The 21,943-nt window shown below is 61.1% G+C and overlaps 1 protein-coding gene across 3 annotated transcripts; it reads right to left on the bottom strand.

The window, feature by feature from the left end:
• Positions 1-13: 13 nt before the first annotated feature.
• On the bottom strand, positions 14-20,250 carry NR5A1 (nuclear receptor subfamily 5 group A member 1). Of its 3 annotated transcripts, XM_053996356.1 has the most exons (8): positions 19,784-20,250; positions 17,611-17,729; positions 17,053-17,194; positions 12,840-13,480; positions 5,640-5,759; positions 4,953-5,100; positions 3,602-3,790; positions 1,821-1,883 (listed from the first exon to the last, which is right to left on the bottom strand). In XM_053996356.1, exons 1-7 carry the CDS (start codon positions 20,091-20,093, stop codon positions 3,630-3,632), a joined length of 1,641 nt encoding a protein of 546 aa, XP_053852331.1. In that variant the 5' UTR covers positions 20,094-20,250; the 3' UTR covers positions 1,821-1,883; positions 3,602-3,629. The 3 variants fall into 3 exon arrangements, with proteins under 3 accessions (XP_053852329.1, XP_053852330.1, XP_053852331.1); XM_053996354.1 differs by lacking the exon at positions 3,602-3,790 and having other exon boundaries at positions 14-1,883; XM_053996355.1 differs by lacking the exon at positions 3,602-3,790 and having other exon boundaries at positions 14-1,883; positions 17,611-17,726.
• Positions 20,251-21,943: the final 1,693 nt, after the last annotated feature.

Here is a 21,943-nt window from a genome sequence, read left to right as displayed (position 1 = left end):
TTTGCCATTTTAAATGAACTGCAAAATTTATTACAGTGGTTTGCTCCTGACAAGGAAGTTGGTAACCTTCTGCCTGGGAAGGAAGGGGGAGGAGTGGGGAAGGGCAGGGATGAGAGGGAGGAAAGGATGTAAGAGACAGAGAGAGACACTTAAGGGCACTTTTCATTTTCTGAAAATAAAATGTCTTTTACCTCCCAAAACATTTTCTCCAGTTAAGTTCACAAAAAGAAGAAGGTGAAACCAAACCACAGACTTCAGGAGGAAAATGCACAAACGTGTTAAAGCAGAGACAAACATGCTCTTTCTTCCGTGTCTAACAAGCTTCACAAGCGGCGCGGCTCCGGGCGCAGCCTCTGTGGCTCCTCAAGGCACCGGCTCTGCAGAGCTGCAGTGGCCCCTGGGCACGAGGACATCCCCGCCCTGGGAACAACCCTGAACAAGCCCGGCCATGCTGCACGACCCCCGGAGCTGGGGGGCTGTGGGGCAGGGGCTGTGCCAGCCCCAGTGCTGGGGCAGAGGAGAGAGAGCACGGCAGAGACCGAGAGAAAGCAACAGGGAGAGTCCAGCACAGCCCAGTTTGGGGGGGCTGAGACCCCCAGTGCTCCCAGTCCTGTCGGTGAGCCCCATTCCCATGATGGGAGAGGAACAGAGAGCTCTTTGCCCGTGGCTTCGGCACAGCATTTGCTGTCCCCTGGGGACATGGCAGAGTGAAGGAGGGGGCCAGGAGGCCCAGCATGAAGTGCAGGTCAATCCTTATTCCTCCTTACCCACTCACTCAGCAGATAAATGCAGGGGGGCACTGCAGAGCTCCCCAAGTTTCCCCAAGATCCTGAGCACGTGCTGGAGCTTGCACCTCCCTCCTGCCTGGCTGCTCTGCCACCATACCTGTGGGCAGGAGTGAGCTGTGCTGCCCATGGGGCAGCTCTGGGCTCTGGGCGCTGCGGCTGCCACAGAACTGCTGCCTCCAGCACCAGCAAGCACTAGGAAAACACACCTCAGCTGAGGATTCAGCACTGCCCATCCCTGCCTGCCCTGTCTTGGCCAGGGCAGCTTCAGGACAGAGCTGGCAGCAACTGGGACCTGGCATCTGCACCCTGGGGTCCTGGCACTGCTGCATGGGCCTGATGTCTCCAGCCCAGCCCCCACATTCTGTGTGTTCCCTGGTGCCTGGAGACACCTCAACTGCCATAAAACCACAGCCTGGAGGGGTTTCACCTCCCCTCTCTCCTGCCCTGTGCACGAGGGGCCCTGAGACATGGGCAGGGTCAGGGAGGGATGGTGGCAGTCAAGAAACAGCTGGTGGGGGCAGCAGGAGAGGAGCAGAAATAGGAGAAAAACCAGGACAGGCTTTCCCCTTCCTTGGTGCTGCTGAGCCGGGTTGGCAAGTGACAGGTTTGGGCACCGGGTGTGCAGTGGAGCTGGAGGTCAGCACTGCCAACGGGGCAGTGCCAAGCCACGGCCCTGCAGCCTCAACTGTCCTTGCTGTGTGCGAAACCTTCTGGGGCGTTTCCAATAGCAGAGGTTAAATAGCATCACTGAGGAAGGCAGGGTGGGAGGCGGCGCCTGCCAGCCCCGGGCACCAGTCCTGCCCCTGCTGGAGGCGCTGGGGTGCTGCCGGGTCCTGCTGGTGGCCGCTCAAGTCCGCTTGGCGTGCAGCATCTCGATGAGGAGGTTGTTGCAGGGCACCTCCCCGCTGAGGTGCTTGTGGTACAGGTACTCCTCGGCCTGCAGGCTCAGCGCCCGGACCTCGGCCAGCCACAGCAGCAGCTGGCGGAACTTGTCCGTGGAGTGGGGGTAGTGGCACACCGTGTACTCCAGCAGCGCTGCGTTGGCCTTCTCCTGAGCATCCTTGGCCAGCGTGTGGTTCTCCAGGTACTTCACGTCTGCAGGGGGGGAGGATGGGCATGAAACGGTGCCAAACTCACGGGTCTGCCCCATCTGTGCCACACTGCGCTGGGTGAGCCAGGGGGGACCCACACTCCTGGGTCAGTGTCCCTCATGCATGAAAACACAGTGCAGGAGGGGTCCCACAGCCCGTCCCTGCCCAGCCGTGGGCTCTCCATCCCTACCCTGCTGCCCAGGTCTTCCCTGATGCTGAAGACAGATTCCAAACCCCCTGGCAGAAGGACTGGTGTCTCCCTGCCCCTACTGCCCAGGAAGGTGCAATGCCAGAAGGTGTTGCCAGCTGTGCCAACACATTGGGAGTCGCTGCCGTCAGCCCTCTTTAATTCCTGAAGGTCGAGGAAGCGGCTGAATTAATTCCCTGATAAACCCGGTCTTTCCAATGTGGCAACCAGGCTCACCAGCCTGGAAACCCTAATCCTCCACGCCTCGCCAGGGCCACAGCAGCTTCCCATAATCCTGCTGCCAGCTCCGGTGCCAGCAGGGTAGTGACAGCTCAGCAGGCAGCGGCACCGAGGTGCAGGCAGGGCCAATTGTCCCTGCACGCAGACTTCGGTGGCTTTAGGAACCAGTGCTGGGCATTGCCCCATCACCACCTGCAGCTGCACACAGCCATGGCCCCACTCACCTGCCCAGCAGAGACCTCGCTGCCAACCCTGGCACGGTCCGTCCAGGGCAAGAGGATTTTTCACTGTGCAGGACGAGGTACTTGGGAACACTGCCTCGGTCACAGCCCCTCTGGCTGTGCTGCACACAGACCCTGATGTGCCAAATTCCCGGCTGGAAACGGGCAAATCTGGGCACAGGGTCTGGCCAAGGCAGCTGGGAGTTTGGGGCTCCCTTGAAGGGATCGTGGCAGCCGAGGCTGCCGCAGCCCAGCCGGGGGTCAGAGCCGGGGGAACTGCGGAGCCCCAGGGAGGGGAGGCACAGCACAGCCGGGGGGCCGTGAGCCCCCGGGGAGCCCCAGCCTCGGGCCGTGCCCATGGCCACGGGCACTGCGGGGGCAGGCACAAAGGGCACAGGTTGTGCCAATTTGCAGTGGATCGGATCACCCTTCCCTTTTCACGCTGACAGCACATTTGCTCCTATTGTCTCCTGCTACCCGGGTTGTTGTTATGAAATCTCTTTATCTGCATAAGGTTATTGTGCATGTCATTAAAAAAAAAGAAGTTATATTGATAAATGTCAAATCTATCCCCTGAGTTGGCTCAACAATAGCTAGTTCTACTCGATGAACTCACCTGGTTCTCTGAAAGACCCTATTCACTGTTTAATTGAATATTTGAATAATCTTTTCATTCCTGCAAGGAATAAAGAATGTTGTCCAAATAACATTGACTCACTTCATTTAGAGACACTGCAGCAGTTGCAAAGACTGTCCTGTGACAAAGCCTCCCATCACACATACAGATATGCCTGGGATTATTTCTATGCCCTCAAGTGTTCTTCCTATTCACAGCTCCTTTTGTTTGGGAGAAGCTGCTGATAAATTGCAAACGCTTAAGGGAATGTGGGCTATAAAAGCCTCTCTTCCTCCCCTCCCCAAGAGTAGCTGCTTCATGAATGTAAGTCATGAAATCGAATGATAGGTCAATCCATTAAGGCTCTATTAAGCCCTTCTGTAGAACAAAGCTAACCTGTGCCGTCCTCATAAATATTGCTATTTTGAGAAGCCCTAATTTTAATTAAATCTCTTTACCTGCTCAGGAGAGAAATCTATTTAGAACTCAAATGGCAGCTCTTGTGAACAGGGCTTGGCTTTGACTGTGCTGTGGCAGAGTGGTAAATGTGGAAATTCTCTTGTTAAAGGCAATTACATCCTGCACATAATACACAATCCCGTCCTCTACAGCTGAGCCTACGAAGGGCAAATTACTCCAAGTGAGCTCTGCAATATGGAGAGAAAAAGTTGCATTTGGGGCAAAATGATGTATGGGAAAACACAGCTTTTGGATTCCATGCCCTCCCTGAAAGCCGCTGCTCTAAGGAAGCCATCGGAGGGGACGCTGCTCCTGCTCGCTGTGCTGTGCCATGCCATGCCAGGGGACACAGGGGGACCCGGGCAGCACGGGGGGATCTGGCCCTCCTGGTGCTGAGGCCGCGGGGCAGCAGCCGGGGAAGGTACGAGCCCCCCCGGCTCGCTCATTTCCCAGCCTGGGCGCTGTTTGTGCTACACTTTATCACTGCTTGAGCAGCGAATTATCGTCTCTCGTTTCTCTGGGTTTCTAAACAGCTCCAGAGGAAAGGAAAGCCGAGGGAGGAGATGCTGCAGGTGCAGGACGGGATAGCAGCGCAGCTCCCACCGCTGGTCCCTGGACGGGACCCCGCGGGTGCAGAAGTGCAAGCACAGAGCCAAGGCACTGGAACAGGGACAGGGCGGGGACGGGACGAGGATGGGGATGGAGACCGGTCTGCCACAGACGGCGGTGGGCTCACCATGCGCCAGCACTCGGCCGACACAGGGCTCGCAGGGGCAGGAGCTCTGCCACCCCGGGCACGTTTCTGGCTCTGGCAGCAGCGCCCACGGCTCCGGTGTTATTTTGTCTGGGTGAGGTGGGAGGTGTGAACGCGCCGGCCGTGCCCGACCGCAGGCTCCGGGCTGAGCCTAATCAGGAGCGCGGAGCCCGGCCCAGCGCGGCGCACGGGCTCTCTGACGCAAATCCCGGCAGATACGGGCGGCCCGGCCTCTGTCAACACGCCTGTTTTCCCGCAGCCCTATCAGCGCTTGTTTCCCTGCCCGCTGTGATGGGCGAGTGACCAAAACAGGCTCCGCTTGGCCAGAGGGCTGACAACGTCCCCTGCAGCTGGAGCAGAGCCCGGGCCCGCAGCGGGGGACGTTTTGTGTCCCGGGACAAGAGAGGGGGACAGGCAGGTGCCAGCCAGCTCTCGATCCTGGCTCCTCGTTAAAAGCCCCTTTTGTCGCACAGCCGGACCCTGGGCTGCGTGTGCCCCCTCCAGCCGCGCTCCCACCCCAGGCTCCGCACGCAGCAGCACGGCCGTGACCCCGGAGCGGCTGCCCCCTGCCCCAGTGCCCCCCCAGCTGCACTCACCGAGGCTGAAGAGGATGAGGAACTTGAGGCAGACGAATTCGTGCCGGTCCACCTGGAGCGAGTGCAAGTGCAGGACGAGCTCCTGCGCCCGCAGCACCAGCGTGTTCAGGATGGAGCCGGCCTGGGCTGCGATGGCCGACATGTCCACCTGCGAGGACAGGGCTGGCATCAGCTTTGGCAGTCAGTCCCCAGTCCCACCACAGCCTGCTGCAGGGCACCTGACATGGGGCAGGAGCCACGTCCAGCCCTGAGCACTGACTGAGAAGGGGGGGTGTCAAAAAAAAGACTGATGGGCGAAATGGGAACACCATTTAAAACAGGGGGGGCCCTCACAGGGTGCTGGAATTGTAGGCAGCACATCTCCAAAAGCCACCTCCAGGGAGGGAAGGGGCCCCTCCTCCCATCCCACCGCTGGCAGTACAGGTGGGAATATTGATCTCTCCATAAGCAACATTATTCTCCAGAACCAGGAGCTGTGTGGCTTTGGGACAGGATGGGACAGGATGGGACAGAATGGAACCTTCTGCACAAGCAGACCCAGAGTGTAACACCACCTGCCTGCCCTATGCTGAGTTGGTCACAGTGGGACAAAAGAAAGAAAGAAGTCACTCCATTTCCCCATGCAGCCCCTGCCCATCCCCACTGCCCCTCCACAGCACCACCACAGTCCCAGAGGCCGTTTCTCACCTCCTGGCCAGTGACCAGCAGCACGCTGTGCTCCTTGCCGTGCTGCAGCTGCCGGTAGATGTGGTCAAACACCAGCAGCTCACTCCAGCAGTTCTGCAGCAGCTTCATTTGGTCACCCACCTGAAACAGAGTGGGAGCTGACACCCACCGTGCTGCAGTGCACAGCACCCACCCTGTGCCTGGCAGGCACCCCATGGGTGTCCCCCAGGTGTCCCCTGGGGTGAGCACGAAGAGCTGGAGCTGCACCCCAGAAAGGGGGACCCCGGGCTGGAGGAGAGGAGGTGGGCAGATGGCTTTGCAGAGCTGGCTTCAAAGCAGCTCAACATGTTTCAGTGGCACTTGCTGGCTCTTATCAGCACGGGTCTTCCCCCAGCAGGCACAACCTCCTCCAATCGCACACAAATTTTAACAAAATGACTGCGGGAGGGACACGCGGTGGCTGCACAAAGGGCCTGTGTGTCCAGACAGCCCCTCTGGATACTTTAAAACGAAAGAAGACAGTGCCCATCCTGGACTCCCTGGCCAGGATGGCAGGCTGGGGGGGCAGCAGGGCCGTGGGGGAGCCGCCGGGCGCGGGACATCGCTGTGCCCTGCAGCTGCCAGCCCGGCCCTGCCCACGCAACAACACACGCACTTGTGACCACGTGCACTTGTGCACATGTGCCACTGTGTGTGCGCCCAGAGAAACACCTGGGACTGTCCCTGAGAGGGGCTGGAGCCAGGACATCAGCTGGAAGGAACCCCAGAGGTCTCACAGGGCACTGGGGACTGCAGGCAGCAGCAGTGACTGGTGGGATGAGTTGTTGCATTTGCAAGAACTAAAAGGCCCCAGAGCTGTGGCAGGATGCAGGGCACGCTGCCTTCCCCACTGTCCTGCCAAGAAACACCACGGGTCACTGGCTTCATCCCCTCGACACTGCTCTCCACTGAACCCCAACTCCTTTCCACAAAGAACTGAACTCCTGCCCTGCCTGGATTCCCCTCTCCTGCGGGGCCAGTGTAGGGAAAGGGTTGGGATTACGGTGCTGCCTCCACCACCGCCCTGAGGAGCAAATCCAGTGCCAGCAGCCGAGCTCTGCAAGGGCCATTGTGCTCCCCCGTTAATAGAGGGAAGACAGATGCAGCATCACAGGGCTGGATAATGCCCTCGTTCTGCTGAAGAGGCTGCAATAAACCCACGCTGGGAGATTGCAAAAGGAATAGAAGCCAGATGAGAAAGAGCTTTATGGTCTCAGAGCCGGCAGTCCCCGTGAGCCGCCGGGATTTGTCTCTCAAGGGTGGTGGGTGGCCAGAGCCGGGCGCGCGGCAGCGCAGGGAACGACATGGGGGGGGAAGGCAGTGACAGTGGCTGGGCTGTGGCACCTCTCCTGCCTGTTTGTGGGGCCGTGGGCACTGTGGCTGGGCTGTGGCACCTCTCCTGCCCGCCTGCAGGGCCGTGGGCACTGTGGCTGGGCTGTGGCACCACTCCTGCCTGCCTGCAGGGCTGTGGGCACTGTGGCTGGGCTGTGACACCACTCCTGCCCATCTGTGGGGCCATGGGCACTGTGGCTGGGCTGTGGCACCTCTCCTGCCCGCCTGTGGGGCTGTGGGCACTGTGGCTGGGCTGTGGCACCTCTCCTGCCCGCCTGTGGGGCTGTGGGCACTGTGGCTGGGCTGTGACACCGCTCCTGCCCGCCTGCAGGGCTGTGGGCACTGTGGCTGGGCTGCCCCCTCATCCCCCAGCCAGTGCAGCAGCTGCCATTCGTGGCGCAGCACTTCAGAGCATGAAGCTCCTGGTCAGCCGCTCGACAAAACCCTGGGGCAAAGCTCACTGTGCACTAAACCAAAATGGAGACTTTCTGCACCCGTGGTGACCCCTGCCAGCAGGCGAGTGGCCGGCTGTGGCGGTGGCCAGCCCGAGCAGGGAGCTGGGGCCAGCCCAGCTGCACGATCCCGGCCGGTGCCGAGCGCCTCCGCTCTGGCTCACTCAGGGTGTTGTTTTGGAAGTTCTTTCCTGTGCCTCATTCCTGAGCGGGATGAGCTCCAGAAGAGACAGACAGAAAGTCTTGCCTTGAAAACCATTCTAAAAAATTAGCTTTTCCAAAGAAAGCACCTCAACAATTTTGAAATCTTATTTTCTTCCTTTAAAAATTGCTAATCAGCTTCTCCCAAACTCTGAGGGGTGTTTGGCTCCCTCCCTGAAGCCCCTCAGCAGCACATTTCACCCTTCATGGCTGCTGCAGGGCTGCTCCTCTGCCAGCATGCTCCGGTGTGCCGCGGTGTTTCCTGGGAACGTCGCAGTGCACCAGAGCCACATGGCCATGGCATGGGGGAATGTGCTTGGGGACATGATGGGGTGGGCTGGGGGCTCCATGGGCCAGTCAGAGCTGGCTGGGCTCCGTGGAGTTTTCCCCAGCACCAAGCTGGGTGTCCCCAGGCTGGGTGGCAGCGGGCAGCACCCACAGCCCCGCTCCAGCACTGAGGTTCTGCTGCAGGAGGCTCAGGCTGGGGGTCACCGGGGGCACCCCGCCCTGGCCTGGCCTGAAGGAGCAGGGGGCTGCTAATGGAGGGCACTCAGAGGCAATCAATCCTCCCAGCCAGGCGGCAGCACACACACTCGCCGTTAAAAGTTAAGCAAAGGATCTTCCTCTTTTAATGTCAAGGCTTTTCCTCGGAGTGCTTTATCAAAGGTCTGATGCAAGCTGTCTTTGAGAGGCAATCCTTATCTTTTTTTTGAAGCGAGCATTTAACCCATTCACAAAACACGTGGTGAAACCCTCCCCACACTGGAAGAGCAATCCCTGATGGGCTGCAACCCACAGAAAATGCAATTCTCCATGGGAAAGGGTCTGGGATGGTGCTGGAGGGGAGGCAGGGCATACAGAGGCAGGGATGGTGCTGCCCAGGCACGGGGCTGCAGGACCTGCATGTGGGTGTAGTTTTAAATCTTCTGCAACCTTCCCTGGGGGTTCATAGGTGCAAGGTGAGGGAGCCCCTGCAAGTGTTGGGGCTCCCCAGAATGTGCCCAGGCCACGCAGGGACAGTGCAGCGCCACAGCGCTCACTGCTCCCTGCATGGCTGGTTCAGGGCAGCCCCACCTCGGGTACCACGGCTTTAGGAAGGAGAGTGACCCCCCAGCAGCTCTTCTTTGGCAGGAAGCCCTGAGCTGGTGCCAGGACATCCATCCCCAGCCACGGGCCCAAGCAGCACTCAGAAGCCCCTGGCTGTCCCCACCACACAGATGCCCTCCGGGCCTCCTCCCACATCTCAGGTGCAGGAATTGCCCCACAGCCCTCCGGCAGGTGTGTGGCACAAGTCAGTACCCCGAGCAGCCCCAGCAGTTACTGAGTGTGAGCAGGACCCATCACCTTGGCTACTGGGAAGTGTGAAAGTGGACTGGTGTCCACCGGCCACCCGCAATGGAAAACCCGCACACGTGCAAGGTGTTAATGGTCAGTGCAGGTCCCCATTGCCCTGCCCAGATACCACCACGATGTGCATCTTAAAACAAATAGCCATCAACAGCAGTGTGGCTAGGCCAGGATCCCATCCCCCTGCTGGCTCCCAGGCTGGTGCAGCCCCGGCTGAGCGGGCACCACGGCTCTGCAGGCAGGGCTGCGCCGGCCGGGGCGCCACAGCCAGGGCAGCGTCACATTTCCCCCAGTGCATGGGATGCTAAACATCCACATGCTGCAGCATCCACCACCAGAAGGAGATTTTAAATCTGCCAAAAACGCTCTGGCCATTGGCCAGGAGATGGGGTCAAGATGACCCACATGTTAAAGGCAGAGAAGCAATTGACTGCAAATAGGCTTTGTCGCGGCTCTGGGATGTCTAAGCACAGCTGAGGGAGAGCAGCCCAGCAGACAGACCCAGTGACCACAGGGACCCCTGGGTCTGTGGGAACAGTGCTGCCCTCAGCATCCCTCCCATCCCTGGAGCTTGCCTGTGGATGGAAGGGTAGTTTGCCCCAGGCCCTTGGCACAAAAGGGCTGAGGAAGGGGCGACACCATCCCACCACCCTGCGGCTGCGCCGTGCCCCTCCAGTGGCGCAGGGACCCACTGCACACCCAGCCCAGCCCGGCCTTCGGGCTGAAACCATGGCAATTTGTTTAACATTCCTGGCTGCTCATCCCAATCTAAAGGTCACTGCAACCCTGCGTTCACGATGTTGATATGTAGGTATGGCAGTGACACCTATATAAACCAGGCTGTGCAGGACGTGTGTGCATAAACCACACCAAAACCAGACACAATGTGAGCGTGCAAGCACGCGTGCGTGCGTGCACATCCTCTGTCTCCATATACATATAAAAAAATTACATCTGAAAGGACAAAGTTGCCTGAGACTCACAACCCAACAAAATATATTTCACCCCCGGCCTATATTTTTCTTCCTGAAAAGATGCTGCAAATCTTCCCTCAGTCCTGACACATCTCATCTAGACTCAGTTAAAGTTCGTATTTATGGGCGTCAGCGCTGACCTCTTCCACCTCCGCCCGCGCGGCCTCGCGCCGCGGCTGCCTGGCCGGCCCTCGATAAACAAGCGGGCCCCCAAATCCCCCTCTGCCGAGCAGCGTTATTAGTCTTGCCTCCGAAGGCCAGCGCAGTCCGTAATTCTCCTCCTGGTGACACGAGATGAACGCCGCGACATCAGTCTCCCGGCGGATTGGCATGGGGACCCTCGTTTGTCAGTGGCAGACTGACAGAATTACTGGCCCTTAAATGAAACGATATATCTGGGAAGTTAAATCTGTTTTCAATCTGACTGCCCCGCGCCTGCGGGCGGACGTGGCGTGTGAGCCGATGTCAAGAGGCCATTAGCCCGTGGCCCCCCTCCTTCCCCGGGTGCAGTGCTGGGGCCAGGGGGGCTCTCCCCAGTGTCGCCCAGCCCAGCCACCAGGCCAGGAGTGTGGAGACAGCAAAGCACCCGTTCTAGCCCTTGGCAGATTGCTAGGGTGGGAATGGGAACAGGAACAAGACTGGCCAGCTCCAGGGGAAAGTGCTCCCTCTCTCCCTGGGCAGGCACCAAAGGCTCGTCCTAACCAGGAGTGAGCCAGCAGTTCCCCATGTCCCTGAAAATTTGCTCCTTCCTCTCCAGGCACCCTGTGAGGCCCTGGGGAGAAGCCAGGTCTCTGCTAACAGCCCTGTGGAAGGAGTATGGTGGTGCTGGGCAAGCTCAGGCAGGGCAATCCATTGATAGGGCAATCTGCCCACACCTCCCCTTCTCACCTGCCTGCACCTCCTCCCATGGAGTGCCAGCCTGGCACGATGCCCTGGAGAGGTGTCCCAGCACGGTGCCTTTCCAGCCTGGATCCCCGCTCTGGCCTCAGCCAACAGCCCTTCCCTGCTGGGGCTGGGGGCCGTCCCCTTCACACACACCTTCCTGGGGGACGGAGGGGGCTGCTGGCAGCCCTGCCCTGAGGAGCCCCGGGCGGGGACTGCCGCTGCCATCGATCCTGGAGATTGTGATGTTCCTCCGTGCTGGCTTTAGGGCAGAGCCGTAAACCCTGCGCTAGCAGGAGTTCATTTACCGCCCCAGCAGCCGCTTGCTTTTATGTGCCAGGCAGGAGCAGGAATGAGGATTCAAGTTCTCAGACCTGCTCCTGCTTCCCACTGGCTGCTCTCTCATGCCTCAGGAAAAGCCTCGGCCCTGGCCAGGGAGGATGGGCTGTGTGGGGTGGGCAGGGGCAGCCCCAGGTAGGGGCACCGAGGATACCGGGCACCTCTGCTCTGTGCTGGGCTCGGAGCTGCCTGGGGCTCTGTGCACGGGAGGGAGCCAAGGATGGCCATGCCTCATTCTCCCTCTCCCACTGGAGCCAGGGTGGGCTGTGGGTCCTGCAGTCCCCAGCCCTGGGAGATGCTGGGAATGCGCCCCACAATCACCATGAGGATAAGGCAAAATCTTGAGCCCCCCAGGATGGCAGTGATGGAAGTGGGCACCCGCTGAGCACCGAACCCCCTGTCCTGAGCACGGCAGGGCACGTGCCCTGCTCCCAGCAGGACACTGGCAGCTCTGCCCAGGTAAGGCCTGTGGCACTGCCATCCCCCTCAGAGTCCCACGGCAGGAGGAGCACCCGCCAACACCGATTCACACAGGAACAGCCTATTTTGGTGGCACAATCACGCTGACAATGGAGTTACAAGGCTACACAGCTATACAGCTGGGAACTGAATTTACACTGTTTACAATATCTCCTGCAAAACAACAGCCACCCTGTTCCCAAAATCCAGGCTGGACACTGATATGATTGAAACAAGCCCAACCCACCCCCACAATGCCATTTCCTGACACTGTTCTGAACGACGGGGGCTATTTTGAGCCACGAGGCTAGGCCACACTCAGCCCCATGGCACCCATGGCACAGGGAAGAGCCTGGTCCTGTCCTACAGCACAGTCCCACTGGAAGAAAGTGATTTTGGCCAGAGCTAGGCAGCACAATATCATGCTGGAAACACAAGAAAGCACCTGAGTCTCATCACAGCTGGCCCAGGATGTTGCTCTCTGGGTTTTGGCCATGTTGTAAAATTTTCTCTCCCATTTTTGCACCAGTTTGGGATCTCAGGTCAGCCCAGAACATGAATGGAAAATTCCTGAAGGCTTGGTAAGGTGTGCAGGGTGGCAGAAGCTGCTCCAGCCCTGCTAGCCCTCCCCTGGCTGCAGTAAATGTTCAGGGACATTTGCTAGAGGGATGTCTTGGCAGGATGGAGGTGAGCTCCATGTCCCCCAGCCGGGCACACTCGTGGGCTGCTGGCAGCAGACACCACGGCTCTGGAGCAGGCTCGGGCTGCCCCTCCTGCCTGGTGCTAATAGGACCCACCTGACCACATCGATTTTCCTCCTAAAGGCAGGGGAGAGAATTGTCTCAACTATAATTCCTCAACGTTACATTTTTCAATTATGTCTTGAGCTTGACACCACAGTCACTCTGCCGGCGATTGCCTCAACACCTGCCCCCGCCGTGATGAATCTGAAATCATTAGCCCCACACGACAGTGGGAATCGCTTCGGCATCGCAGCCGGGCCCCGGCACCTCCAGTCCTGCAGGGAGCTGGGAGCAGGACTGGCACATGTCAACACATCTGCAGTGATGGCCCCAGGCTTGTGCCCACGAGTGTTTCCCCGTCCTCACAACATTTCACCCTCAGTCCTGCCCACAGCCACATCCCGTCCCCCATTGTCCCCCCAGAGCAGCGCCCATCCCACTGACAGGTCCTACCTCCAGCTCCTTGAAGAAGATGCAGCTCCGTGCCCACTCCACGATGGAGAAGAGGGTCTGGTCGGCCATCTTGCACATGAGGCCGAAGGTGCTGAGCTTCTCGTGCCGGCCTTTGCCCTGCTCTTGCTGCAGGCAGGACAGTATCCGTGCCTTCACCTGGGCCTCGTCGGGCTCCAGCTGCAGCAGCTTCAGGATGACCTCGGGGATGTCGGGGGGGGAGCTGCTGGGGTAGGTCTCTGGGTACATGTAGGCAGGCACGGCCTCATGGGCGTTTGTGTAGTGGTCAGGGTACTCGGACTTGATGGTGCGGTTGGGGAAGGAGGGGTAGTGGTAGCCGGGCAGCGGCGCGTGGCCGGGCACTGTCATTCCCAGGGAGGGCGTCCCGTAGGGGCTGCGCTCGTAATCCACGGGCGTCAGGGCGGCCGGGTTGGGCGGCAGGGTCTTGGACATGGCGTGGATGCTGTGGATGGTGGAGGACAGGCTGTAGTCACTCTGCACGGGGGACATGATCTGAGGCACGGTCTCCAGCTTGAAGCCGTTGGCTCGGATCAGAGCTTTCTTCTGCTGCTTTAAGGCACGGTCCCGCTTGTACATGGGTCCAAACTTGTTCCTTCCGCCACGCATCCGGTCTGCACGCACAGCTGGAGACAGAGAGAGGGCAGAGACTGCAGTGACCCACAAGGAGAGAGACCAGGGCTTCCACAGGGCACAGAGAAAATGCTGGGGGACACGACTTAGTGGCAAAAAGGGTCTGGGGGACACTGGGGAAACCTTCCCAGAAAGCTGACGGCAGATTGTGTCACTCCCAGCCCAGCCAATGTCACCCTCAGAGCGTCTGGGGATTGCAGGAAAGGAAGAGACATTTGGCTTTCACTACAAAATGAGCTGGGGGAAAAAGCAGCTTCCATTCACGGTAGGTTGAGGGGACAGCCCTTAAAGCCTGAGCAAAGGAGGGGATTTGACACTCACTTTAGTTTTAACAACCCGTGTCCCTGGACCAGCCCTGGGATTTCTTTGTCTCTGCAGCGCTGGGACCCCACAGTCCCCTCGGGACCCTGGCTCTCTCCATCCAGGCTGCACGTGCTACTCCTCAGCAGATCTCTGCCCCTTTTTCGGGCAGCACGGCTGGCAGGTCGCAGTGGATGCACTTCACCCCACGGGCCTCAGGCAGGAGGCTGCCAGCCCTGGGGGTGCCAGCCCTGGCGAGGGCTCTGCTGGAGCGTCCTGCTGGCAGAGTCCCTCTGACGGCTGCAGCAAAGCAGATGTTCCCACCAAACCAAAGAGCCCCAAGGATCTGCCAACGTGCAAGGGAGCAGGTGCTTCTCTGCGGAAGGAGCCTGTCCTCCTGCACTGCCTTGCTGTGCTCCGGGGGCTGCTGCCCGGGCATCCCCTCGGAGGAGCCTCAGATCGCTGGAAGGCAGGAGCGGGGGGCACGGCAGCGGAGGAGCGCGCCCGCGAGAACGGCCCGCAGTGAGCATCAAAGGCAAAACCCCTCTGCTATCTTGTGTTCCTGCTGACAGCCAGCGGGTCTTGCTTTGCCTCTCAGCTGTTACCTCTGCCTTTCTTTCGCCTACTTATCCTGGGGCTCACAGCCAGCCCCCCCGGAGAGCTGGAGCACCTCCCCAGCGCTCCCGAGGCAGGCTGGAAAGGCGGGAGGGTGGCCGGGAGCAGCAGCATTTCCAGGACGAGCAGGAATGTGCTCCCAGGAGAGCCGCCCTGGCTTCCTCCCTCATTCTTTATTCATGAAAACAGCATCTCACTGGGAGCGGGCTGCCAGCGGCAGCCTCTGAAGAGAGGGGTGCTGTGTTCCCGCTCCCGAGAGCCGGCCCACGCCCCTCTGGGCGCAGAGAGCTGTCCCGGGGCAGCTCCTGACTCGGGTCCGAGGGAGGTGGCCACACTCAGACGTGTGCACACCCAGCCGGGGTCTCACACAGACAGGCAGGCTGACAGCCCGCGCTGGCACAGGCAGGTCTGGTAGCCCTGGCCACAAACCCCAGAGCCAGAGCACACCAAAAACCAAATCTCACACCCACTCGAAGTGATGTTATCCCCCCACTGCTCGAGGTCGGGCACAGCGACGCCCAGGGATCACATCCCAAAGCAAACCCCTGTGACCCTGGGCAAGGGTGCGCGGGCAGAGACCCTCCTAGGGCTGCCTGCACTCCCACACACAGCGAGAGGTGCTCACAGTCTGGTCTCACAAGCCCTCCAGAGGCAACTGCATACACCTCCTCCCCTCTCCCAGCAAGAACACAAAGGGAGAAAAGGCCTTTTAATTCCCTCCTGCTCTGCTTTTCCTGCCGTTTGTCCTACACTTGGGATTGGGAACGACTTGCCATTTGCTGTGTCCCAGCTGACAGCCGAGAGGAAAATGATGCATCCTGACCTCCAGGGCAAGGGGGCTCAAGTGGAGCCACCCAGGAAGCGCCTGCACCCCCACAACGACCCCAAAACCATCTGCAGGTGACTCCCGAGCCACACACCCACACGGTGGCAGGAGGGGTCTCCAGCACCCTGCAGCCCCCCTTCCCACTCGCACTGCCTTGCCTGCTCTCATCCAGTGCAGAGCCCTGGCTGGGGCAGGCTGCTGGCCAGGCTCTGCTTCCCTTTGGCCACCATTCTTTGCCTGGGCAGGGACACGGAAGGAGCCATGGGTAGTGCCTGCAGGGTGCCCAGGGCTGTGGGCAGCCTTCGGCCAGGGCTCTGCTTCTCCTCCTGGGCAAGTTTCGCTGCCACCTCCCTTCAGGCACTTTGAAGGGTGCCTGTGTCAACACTATGTTCCCAAAATCAATCACCTCGAGGTTGCTGTTGTCGTGTGGACCTATAGACTCACCTCCAAAGCATCACCTCAGATGCCTTGCCCAAAAAATCTCGGGGTTGAAAAAGGTGGTCTCTTTTTTACTACAAAAGAGACGGTTCCACGGGAATATTGCCTTTGGTTGGGCGATTACCTCGTCTGCCCAGCTCTGCCGAGGAGCCAACAGCAAGAAAACGCACACGAAAAGGCTGTTGGGACAGCTCTGGGACTAAAACACCTCCGCACGTACGCGACAAAAACTGCTAGAAAGGGACAAATTGAGACCATGCCTTTTCGCCCCGGGCACCCCAAGCACTGTCCCTGCCCGTCTGTCGTGGGGTCTCCAGCCCCTGCCCAGCGCCCAAATCCCCTTGCGACATCGATCAAAACGGCCAGAGCATGCACCGAGGGATCCAGGGCACCAGTAACTCCAGCCCAGGGAGGAGAGTGGAACTGGGATCTGTTTTGGAAGCCAGCCCACGCCGGGAGTTTGCAGAGGCTGAGTTTGCAGCTCGATGTTGTGTCTTACTCCTGCGCTTCTGCTCGCAGGCTCCCACCCGCTCCCGGAGCGAGCGGCCGCCCTGCCAGAACACGAAGGACTTTCCGATGAACCGCGCTGCGTCCCGAGCAGCGAGCCCGGCGGGCGAGGGGCTCAGCCGCGCCAGGGTCAGGCGGGAGGGCTCAGCCCACTCCCACCCGCTGCAAAACGCAAACGATTTCAAGCGCGATGTGGGGAGGGGGCGGCTGACTCTGGGGTGGGGGGCTCCTCCTGCCTCTGCTTTTGCTCTGCCATCCGTGCCAACGACCCGTCCCCTCAAATACATTTCGTTGCCGGATGCTGAGCATTGCAGAACCCGCAGCACGGACTGTCGGGGCCCGACTCTGATGTCGGGATCCTCTGCGCCGACATCAGAGAGAGGCGGCGGCTGTGGGGCTGGAATCGTCCCCCCGGGGGTCAGAAATCCGTTATATTAAATGTCACCGAGAGGAAAAAATATAATTCGTAGTGGGTCTGCGGCAGTTTTATTGCGATCCCCATAATTTTTAACGTTTTTCCTTAAGTCTCGGCTTCTGGAATTATGTGCTTAAGGAAAACAGTAATTTATTTGCTATTTCCCAGCCTTCCTGCCAGCAAAAAAATCCTGGAAAGTTGAAGCCGTAGCAGCAGGAACCCCGGAGAAACAAACAAAATGAAACAAGGAAAAGAAGGAGACGACGCAAGAAAACGATTTTTTTCTTAACTTGGGAGGGAAAAACGGAATCGAAGCGCCGGCGGGACTGACCGGCCCGGGGAGGAGGCTGCGGCGGGGACAGCGCGACCGGTCCCGGCAACTGCACAGTCCCCGCACAGTCCCGACCCAGTCCCCGGCCCCCGCCGCCCCCCGCCCCGCCGTGCCGTGCCCGGGCCGTCCCTACCTTCCAGGCGCATCCCCACGGTGAGGCACTTCTGGAAGCGGCAGTAGGGGCAGCGCTTGCGCTGGGTCTTGTCGATCTTGCAGCTCTGGCTCTCGGTGCAGGTGTAGTGCTTGTTGTTCTGCACCGTGCGCTTGAAGAAGCCCTGCGGCGGCGGGCGGCGGCGATGCGGTGGGCACCGACACCGGCATCCCGGCACCGGCACCCCGTCCCCGCCGCCCGCCTTCGGCAGAGGCTCCCGCCGCGCTCGGGGCTCCCGTCGCGGCCGCGCTCCCCTCCCGCCACCGGGCGCGAATCCGCCGCTAACGAAAACGGGCGAGAGAAGCCCCGCGGCCGGTCCCGCCGCCCCGGCCCCTGCAGAGCCCCCTCCCCGCTCCCTACAGAGCCCCGGACCCCTCTTCCCCGTGCAGCGCTCCCCTCACAGCCCCGGCCCCACAAGGCGCCGGTCACGCAGAGCCCCGGCCCCTCTTTCCCGGCCCCGCACGGCCCCAGCTGCGTTTCCCCAGCCCCGCACAGCCCCGGCTCCGCAGCCCCGACCCCGCGCGCCCCGGCCGGTCCTACCTTGCAGCTCTCGCAGGTGAGAAGCCCGTAGTGGTACCCGGAGACCTTGTCCCCGCAGACCGGACACAGCTCGTCCAGGTCCTCATCATAGGAATAGTCCATCCCCTCCAGCGGCCCTGCTGCGGGACGAGCCGCGGTCAGCGGGACGGGATGGGACGGGGAAGGGGACGGACGGCGGCCCCAGCCCCGGCGCTGGGTGCGGACCGGGAGTGGGCGCGGTGGAGACCGAGCGGCAGGTGCGGGAGCCGGAGCTCTTTATAGCGCCTGGAAGAGCATCTCCATGTTGGTGCGGGCTCACGGCCAGCCCCCCGGGGCTGGGGAACCTCCTCTGGGAGAGCGGGCGGCTCGCGGCGGCAGGGACGGGGCGGGGGCGGAGGGACCCGCCGGCCCGGGGACCGGGGACACCGCGGCCGGGCTGGGGAGCGGCTCGGCCAGGCCTCGGCAGCATCAGGGATCCCCCCAGGGACTCCCCCAGGGACAGGCAAGGGGCACGGCTCTGCGGGAAGGGGCGTGAGACCCTCCTTGCTCGCCCACACCATCTGTGGGGAAAAAGTCCCCCAGCCTGTCTGAAGGGTCTGGCCTGAGAGAGGCAGGACCTGCTGAGGAGCACGAATCTCGGGGCTGGAGCAAAATTCACCAGTCTGGGCAAGAGCCTGCTCTGCTTGGTGCACAGCCCTGGACCACCAGCTTTGTGGGAACATAACATCACCCCCTACCAGCTGCCCCTGCCAGCCCAGGGAGAGCTGCGTGGGGAACACTGGGGTGTGCAGCCACTCCTGAAATCTCCTCCGGGGCCACCACTGAGGAGATGAGTTTGGAACTAGCACTGGCCACCCCACCAGAAGCACCCACTCCCAATGGTGTCCTGGTCTGCCTGTCAGACAGCAGGTATTGAATCAATGCTTCACAATCAGGGTTTCTTGATGAAAGGTTCCATGACGGCAGCAGACCAGCACAGGAGCGCCCCGGCTCCCTGCATGTCCTGTTTATCAGGATGCCCCAGGCCACACGCCTCGGGACTCGGCTATGGGGAGCTCGAGGCTCCAGCTCTGAGCCAGACACTGGAGCTGAGCCCGTCCTGCAGGGCTCAGGGACCCTTCGTGGCTGGTGCAGAGCCTGTCCCAGCATGGTGGGAGCCTGCTGCCAGCACAGCAGCACTGGGGCCTGAGGCTCTGGGTGCCTGGAGCCCTGGCACAGCTGAGGACCGAGCTGCTGGCAGTGCCCCGCAAAGGAAAGGCATGGCTGACGGCACCACACGGCTGATCCTGCCAGGCTGACCCTGCATGGGTTGTCTTGAAGGGCTCATCCCACAGATCTCATCCCACCCAGCTCACCCCACACTCTCACCCCACACAGCAGCTGCCCACGGGTGCAGCGGGTAGGAAGCGGCGCTGGCAGGGAGAGTGGCAAACAGGAAACGGGCTCAGCGGAGCATCACTCCAGAGCCACCAGGAATGGAGCCCGGGCTAAGAATAGCAGCAGAGCGGTCTGCAGCGCGGGTCAGCGCTGTTCGGCCGGGAAGGAACGCTCCCACCGCCGGCAGAGCCCCTCGGCCAGGGCCCCCATTGTTGCCACGAGCTCCCGGGGGAGCTGCCAGGCAGCCACGGAGCAGGACCTGCCATTCTGGAAAAGGAGCCCGGGAGGGGCTCTGAGTTGGAAGAACTGAGCAAACACTGCGAGGAACAAAAGCAACCCAGGGCTGAAGGCTGTGATCCCTGCCAGTGAAGGATGGGGACGGGGCACAGGCTCAGCCAACCCCAGGAGTCAAGGGGTCCCAGATGCCTCCCATGCCCGCTCCAGGGTGTGGACGCTGCCTGTGCTCCTATGGGCAAGTCCCAACCCTTGGGTGACCGGGGACCCCCAGGCACCACCAGCTGGGCTCCCAGAGCCTCTCAGCAGCCTGATCTGTCATTTCTGAGCAGCAGCTTGGCCGCGGGGCCAAGGCTGTGGTGAGGCCTCGCTCTGCTGCCCGTGATCTGCAGAGCCGCCATCCCCACGCCCGCTGACGGGGACGGGACGGGAAGCGGAGGCCCACACACGACTCCTGCTTCCTCGTCAAGCCCTGCCGCGTCCCCAGCTCCGGCCTTGGCTGCCACCATGCCGGGGAATGGCGGCCGTGGCTGGGAGATGGCTGGGATGGGGGACTGGGTTCCCCCCACGGACACGTACTCACCGCGAGGCGGCTGCACGGCTGCTGCGCGTGGGGCCGGCGGGTGGGAGAGCCTCGCTCGGCCACCGGCCAGGAGCTGTGACCCGAGGAGCCTCCGTGGGGTGTGGGCACCGCTGCCCTGTCCACGGTAGGCTGGGGGATTTATGGGGACCTGCGTCTCTTGGGAAGGTGTTGGGGCTCTGGCTGCGCACACGCCGCCCTGGGCAGGACACCGGCCAATCTCCTCCCCATGGGGGCCAGGCTCAGCCGGGATGGACCCACTTCGGTGCCTTATTGGCTTCTGCAGCCACGTGACCATGCTGAAAAACATCATAATTAAGCTAGAAAACGCTGCCCATAAACTAGCATTAGAAAGTGACAGCGAAGATAAGTGGAACCCCTGCAGCAGATAAGGTGCCCCGAGAAGGAGACCCTGCAGGGAGGTGGGGGGCACCACAGTGCCCCAGCACCCACGGCCACCCTGATTTATGGCCAAGGGCAGGAGGGAGGCGGCCGAGGGCACGGGGCAGGACACCTCTGAGAGGAACGCGAGCTCACCTCACCCACCCAGCACCGGGATGCAGGCATGGCCTCCTTGGCCCTGAGAGGTCTCCTCTGCAGGGGAGGACGGGAGGAGGCTCCTCCACACTCAGGGCCCCACTCCCAGGTCCCTGGGACTCTCAGCGCCGGCGGCCAGCAGCTCTTCATTTGCCAGAACAGCACTCACAGAAAGCCAGTGCCCCTGGGTCTAGGCAGCCACGCCTTGGCTGTGTTTTTGCCATGTGTGATCCCCCACGTTTGACTGCCGTGCTCAGTCCTACCCACGGGCACTGTGCTGGCAGATCTCAGCTTCCAATTGCCCTGTGCAACACAGGAACTGCAGTGCCAAGGCAAGAGGCTGCATAGGAAACCCTTCCATGCTGCCAGAGTGGGGATCTGCTCTCACTGCCAGACCCGTGCTCTGTCCATGCGTCACCACGGTGTCTCCCCACGTTTGCACAGTGTCCTGCTCTCTGCTTCATCCCACAGGGACGACACAGTGCCTTGAGAAGGGCTGGCTGCCTCAAACCCCACACCAGCCCAGCAAAGGCTGTGCCACGGCTCTGCTCTGGCCAAGCAGCTGCTGGTAACCAGGGTGGGACAGCAGGACCCACGGTCCTGGGCTCAGGGAAGGCTTCGTCCCCTCTCTGTATCAGCACAGCCCTGACATGTGTGACAGTGAGGTGCCCTGCAGTATTCCCATGCAGAGTGAGGGAAGCGGTGAGCCCTGGGTGCTGAGGGGAGAGGAGTGGGAGTGTGGGCTGCACAGCCCTGCTTGTTTTTTCCTTGCTTTGCAGCTGAAGAGAGGAGAAAAACTAATGAAAACAGAGCTCTGGAAGAAGCGCCAGGCCTGGAGCGGCTTCCGCCCCGATCCCCAGCAATTATCAGCCACATGCCAGATGTTCCGATGCGATGCCAATGTCAGAGAAAATAAATCTGTGTCAGGTTCAAGGTCCCTGCCGGGCCGGCACACAGCGGCTCGCAGCTCAGCGCCGTGCGAGGCGGGACAGAGCTGCGGGCCGGCCGCGGCCGCTTCCTCCTGCCAGGCATTGTTCCCCTGGGAAGCCCCGGCCTCACACCGGCCACTTGCTATTTTTGCAGCAAGGTGCTTTCGGGGGTAAATACGTCCCTGCCGGCCTTGGGCACTTTCCTCTGCGCGGGGCCTGGCCAAGGCTGTGGCCTGGCTCCTGCAGCGGGCGCGCGGCCACGGTCAGGGCCGGCGCATGGGCCGCGCTGCAGTGCTGCGGGGCCGCGAGGGTTGGATTTCTGAGGGTGGATTTGGGAAGGCCACGCTGGAGTGGCTGCACAGGCACCGGGTAGAGCTGGCTCCTAGCAGCTTTAGGCGTTCCTGGGGACGGCGAGGAGACACTTTGGAAGCCACAGCACCTAGGAGGGAAGGATGAGGCGGGTCTGGCTTCCAGCAGCACGGGACGTGCTGGGGAGGGGATGCTCAGGGCTGGGGATAGGCCCCAAAGCTGCTGCCCTGAGCAGTGCTGTCCTGGCCATGGGAGCAGCACAGCTCTGTGCCCTCGATGGGCCCAAGCACTGGCACATGTCACCAAAGCTCCCACTGTTGGTTTGGAGTCTGCCTGGTCCCATCTCCTTCCCTCACGGCCACGGCGCAGCCGGGAGCCCGCGGATCCA

The sequence above is a fragment of the Vidua macroura genome, chromosome 21 (genome assembly GCF_024509145.1).
Source record: "Vidua macroura isolate BioBank_ID:100142 chromosome 21, ASM2450914v1, whole genome shotgun sequence".
Lineage (NCBI taxonomy): Eukaryota > Metazoa > Chordata > Aves > Passeriformes > Viduidae > Vidua > Vidua macroura.
The sequence above is the reverse complement of the archived record's forward strand: the minus strand, read 5'-3'. Positions and strand labels throughout refer to the sequence as shown.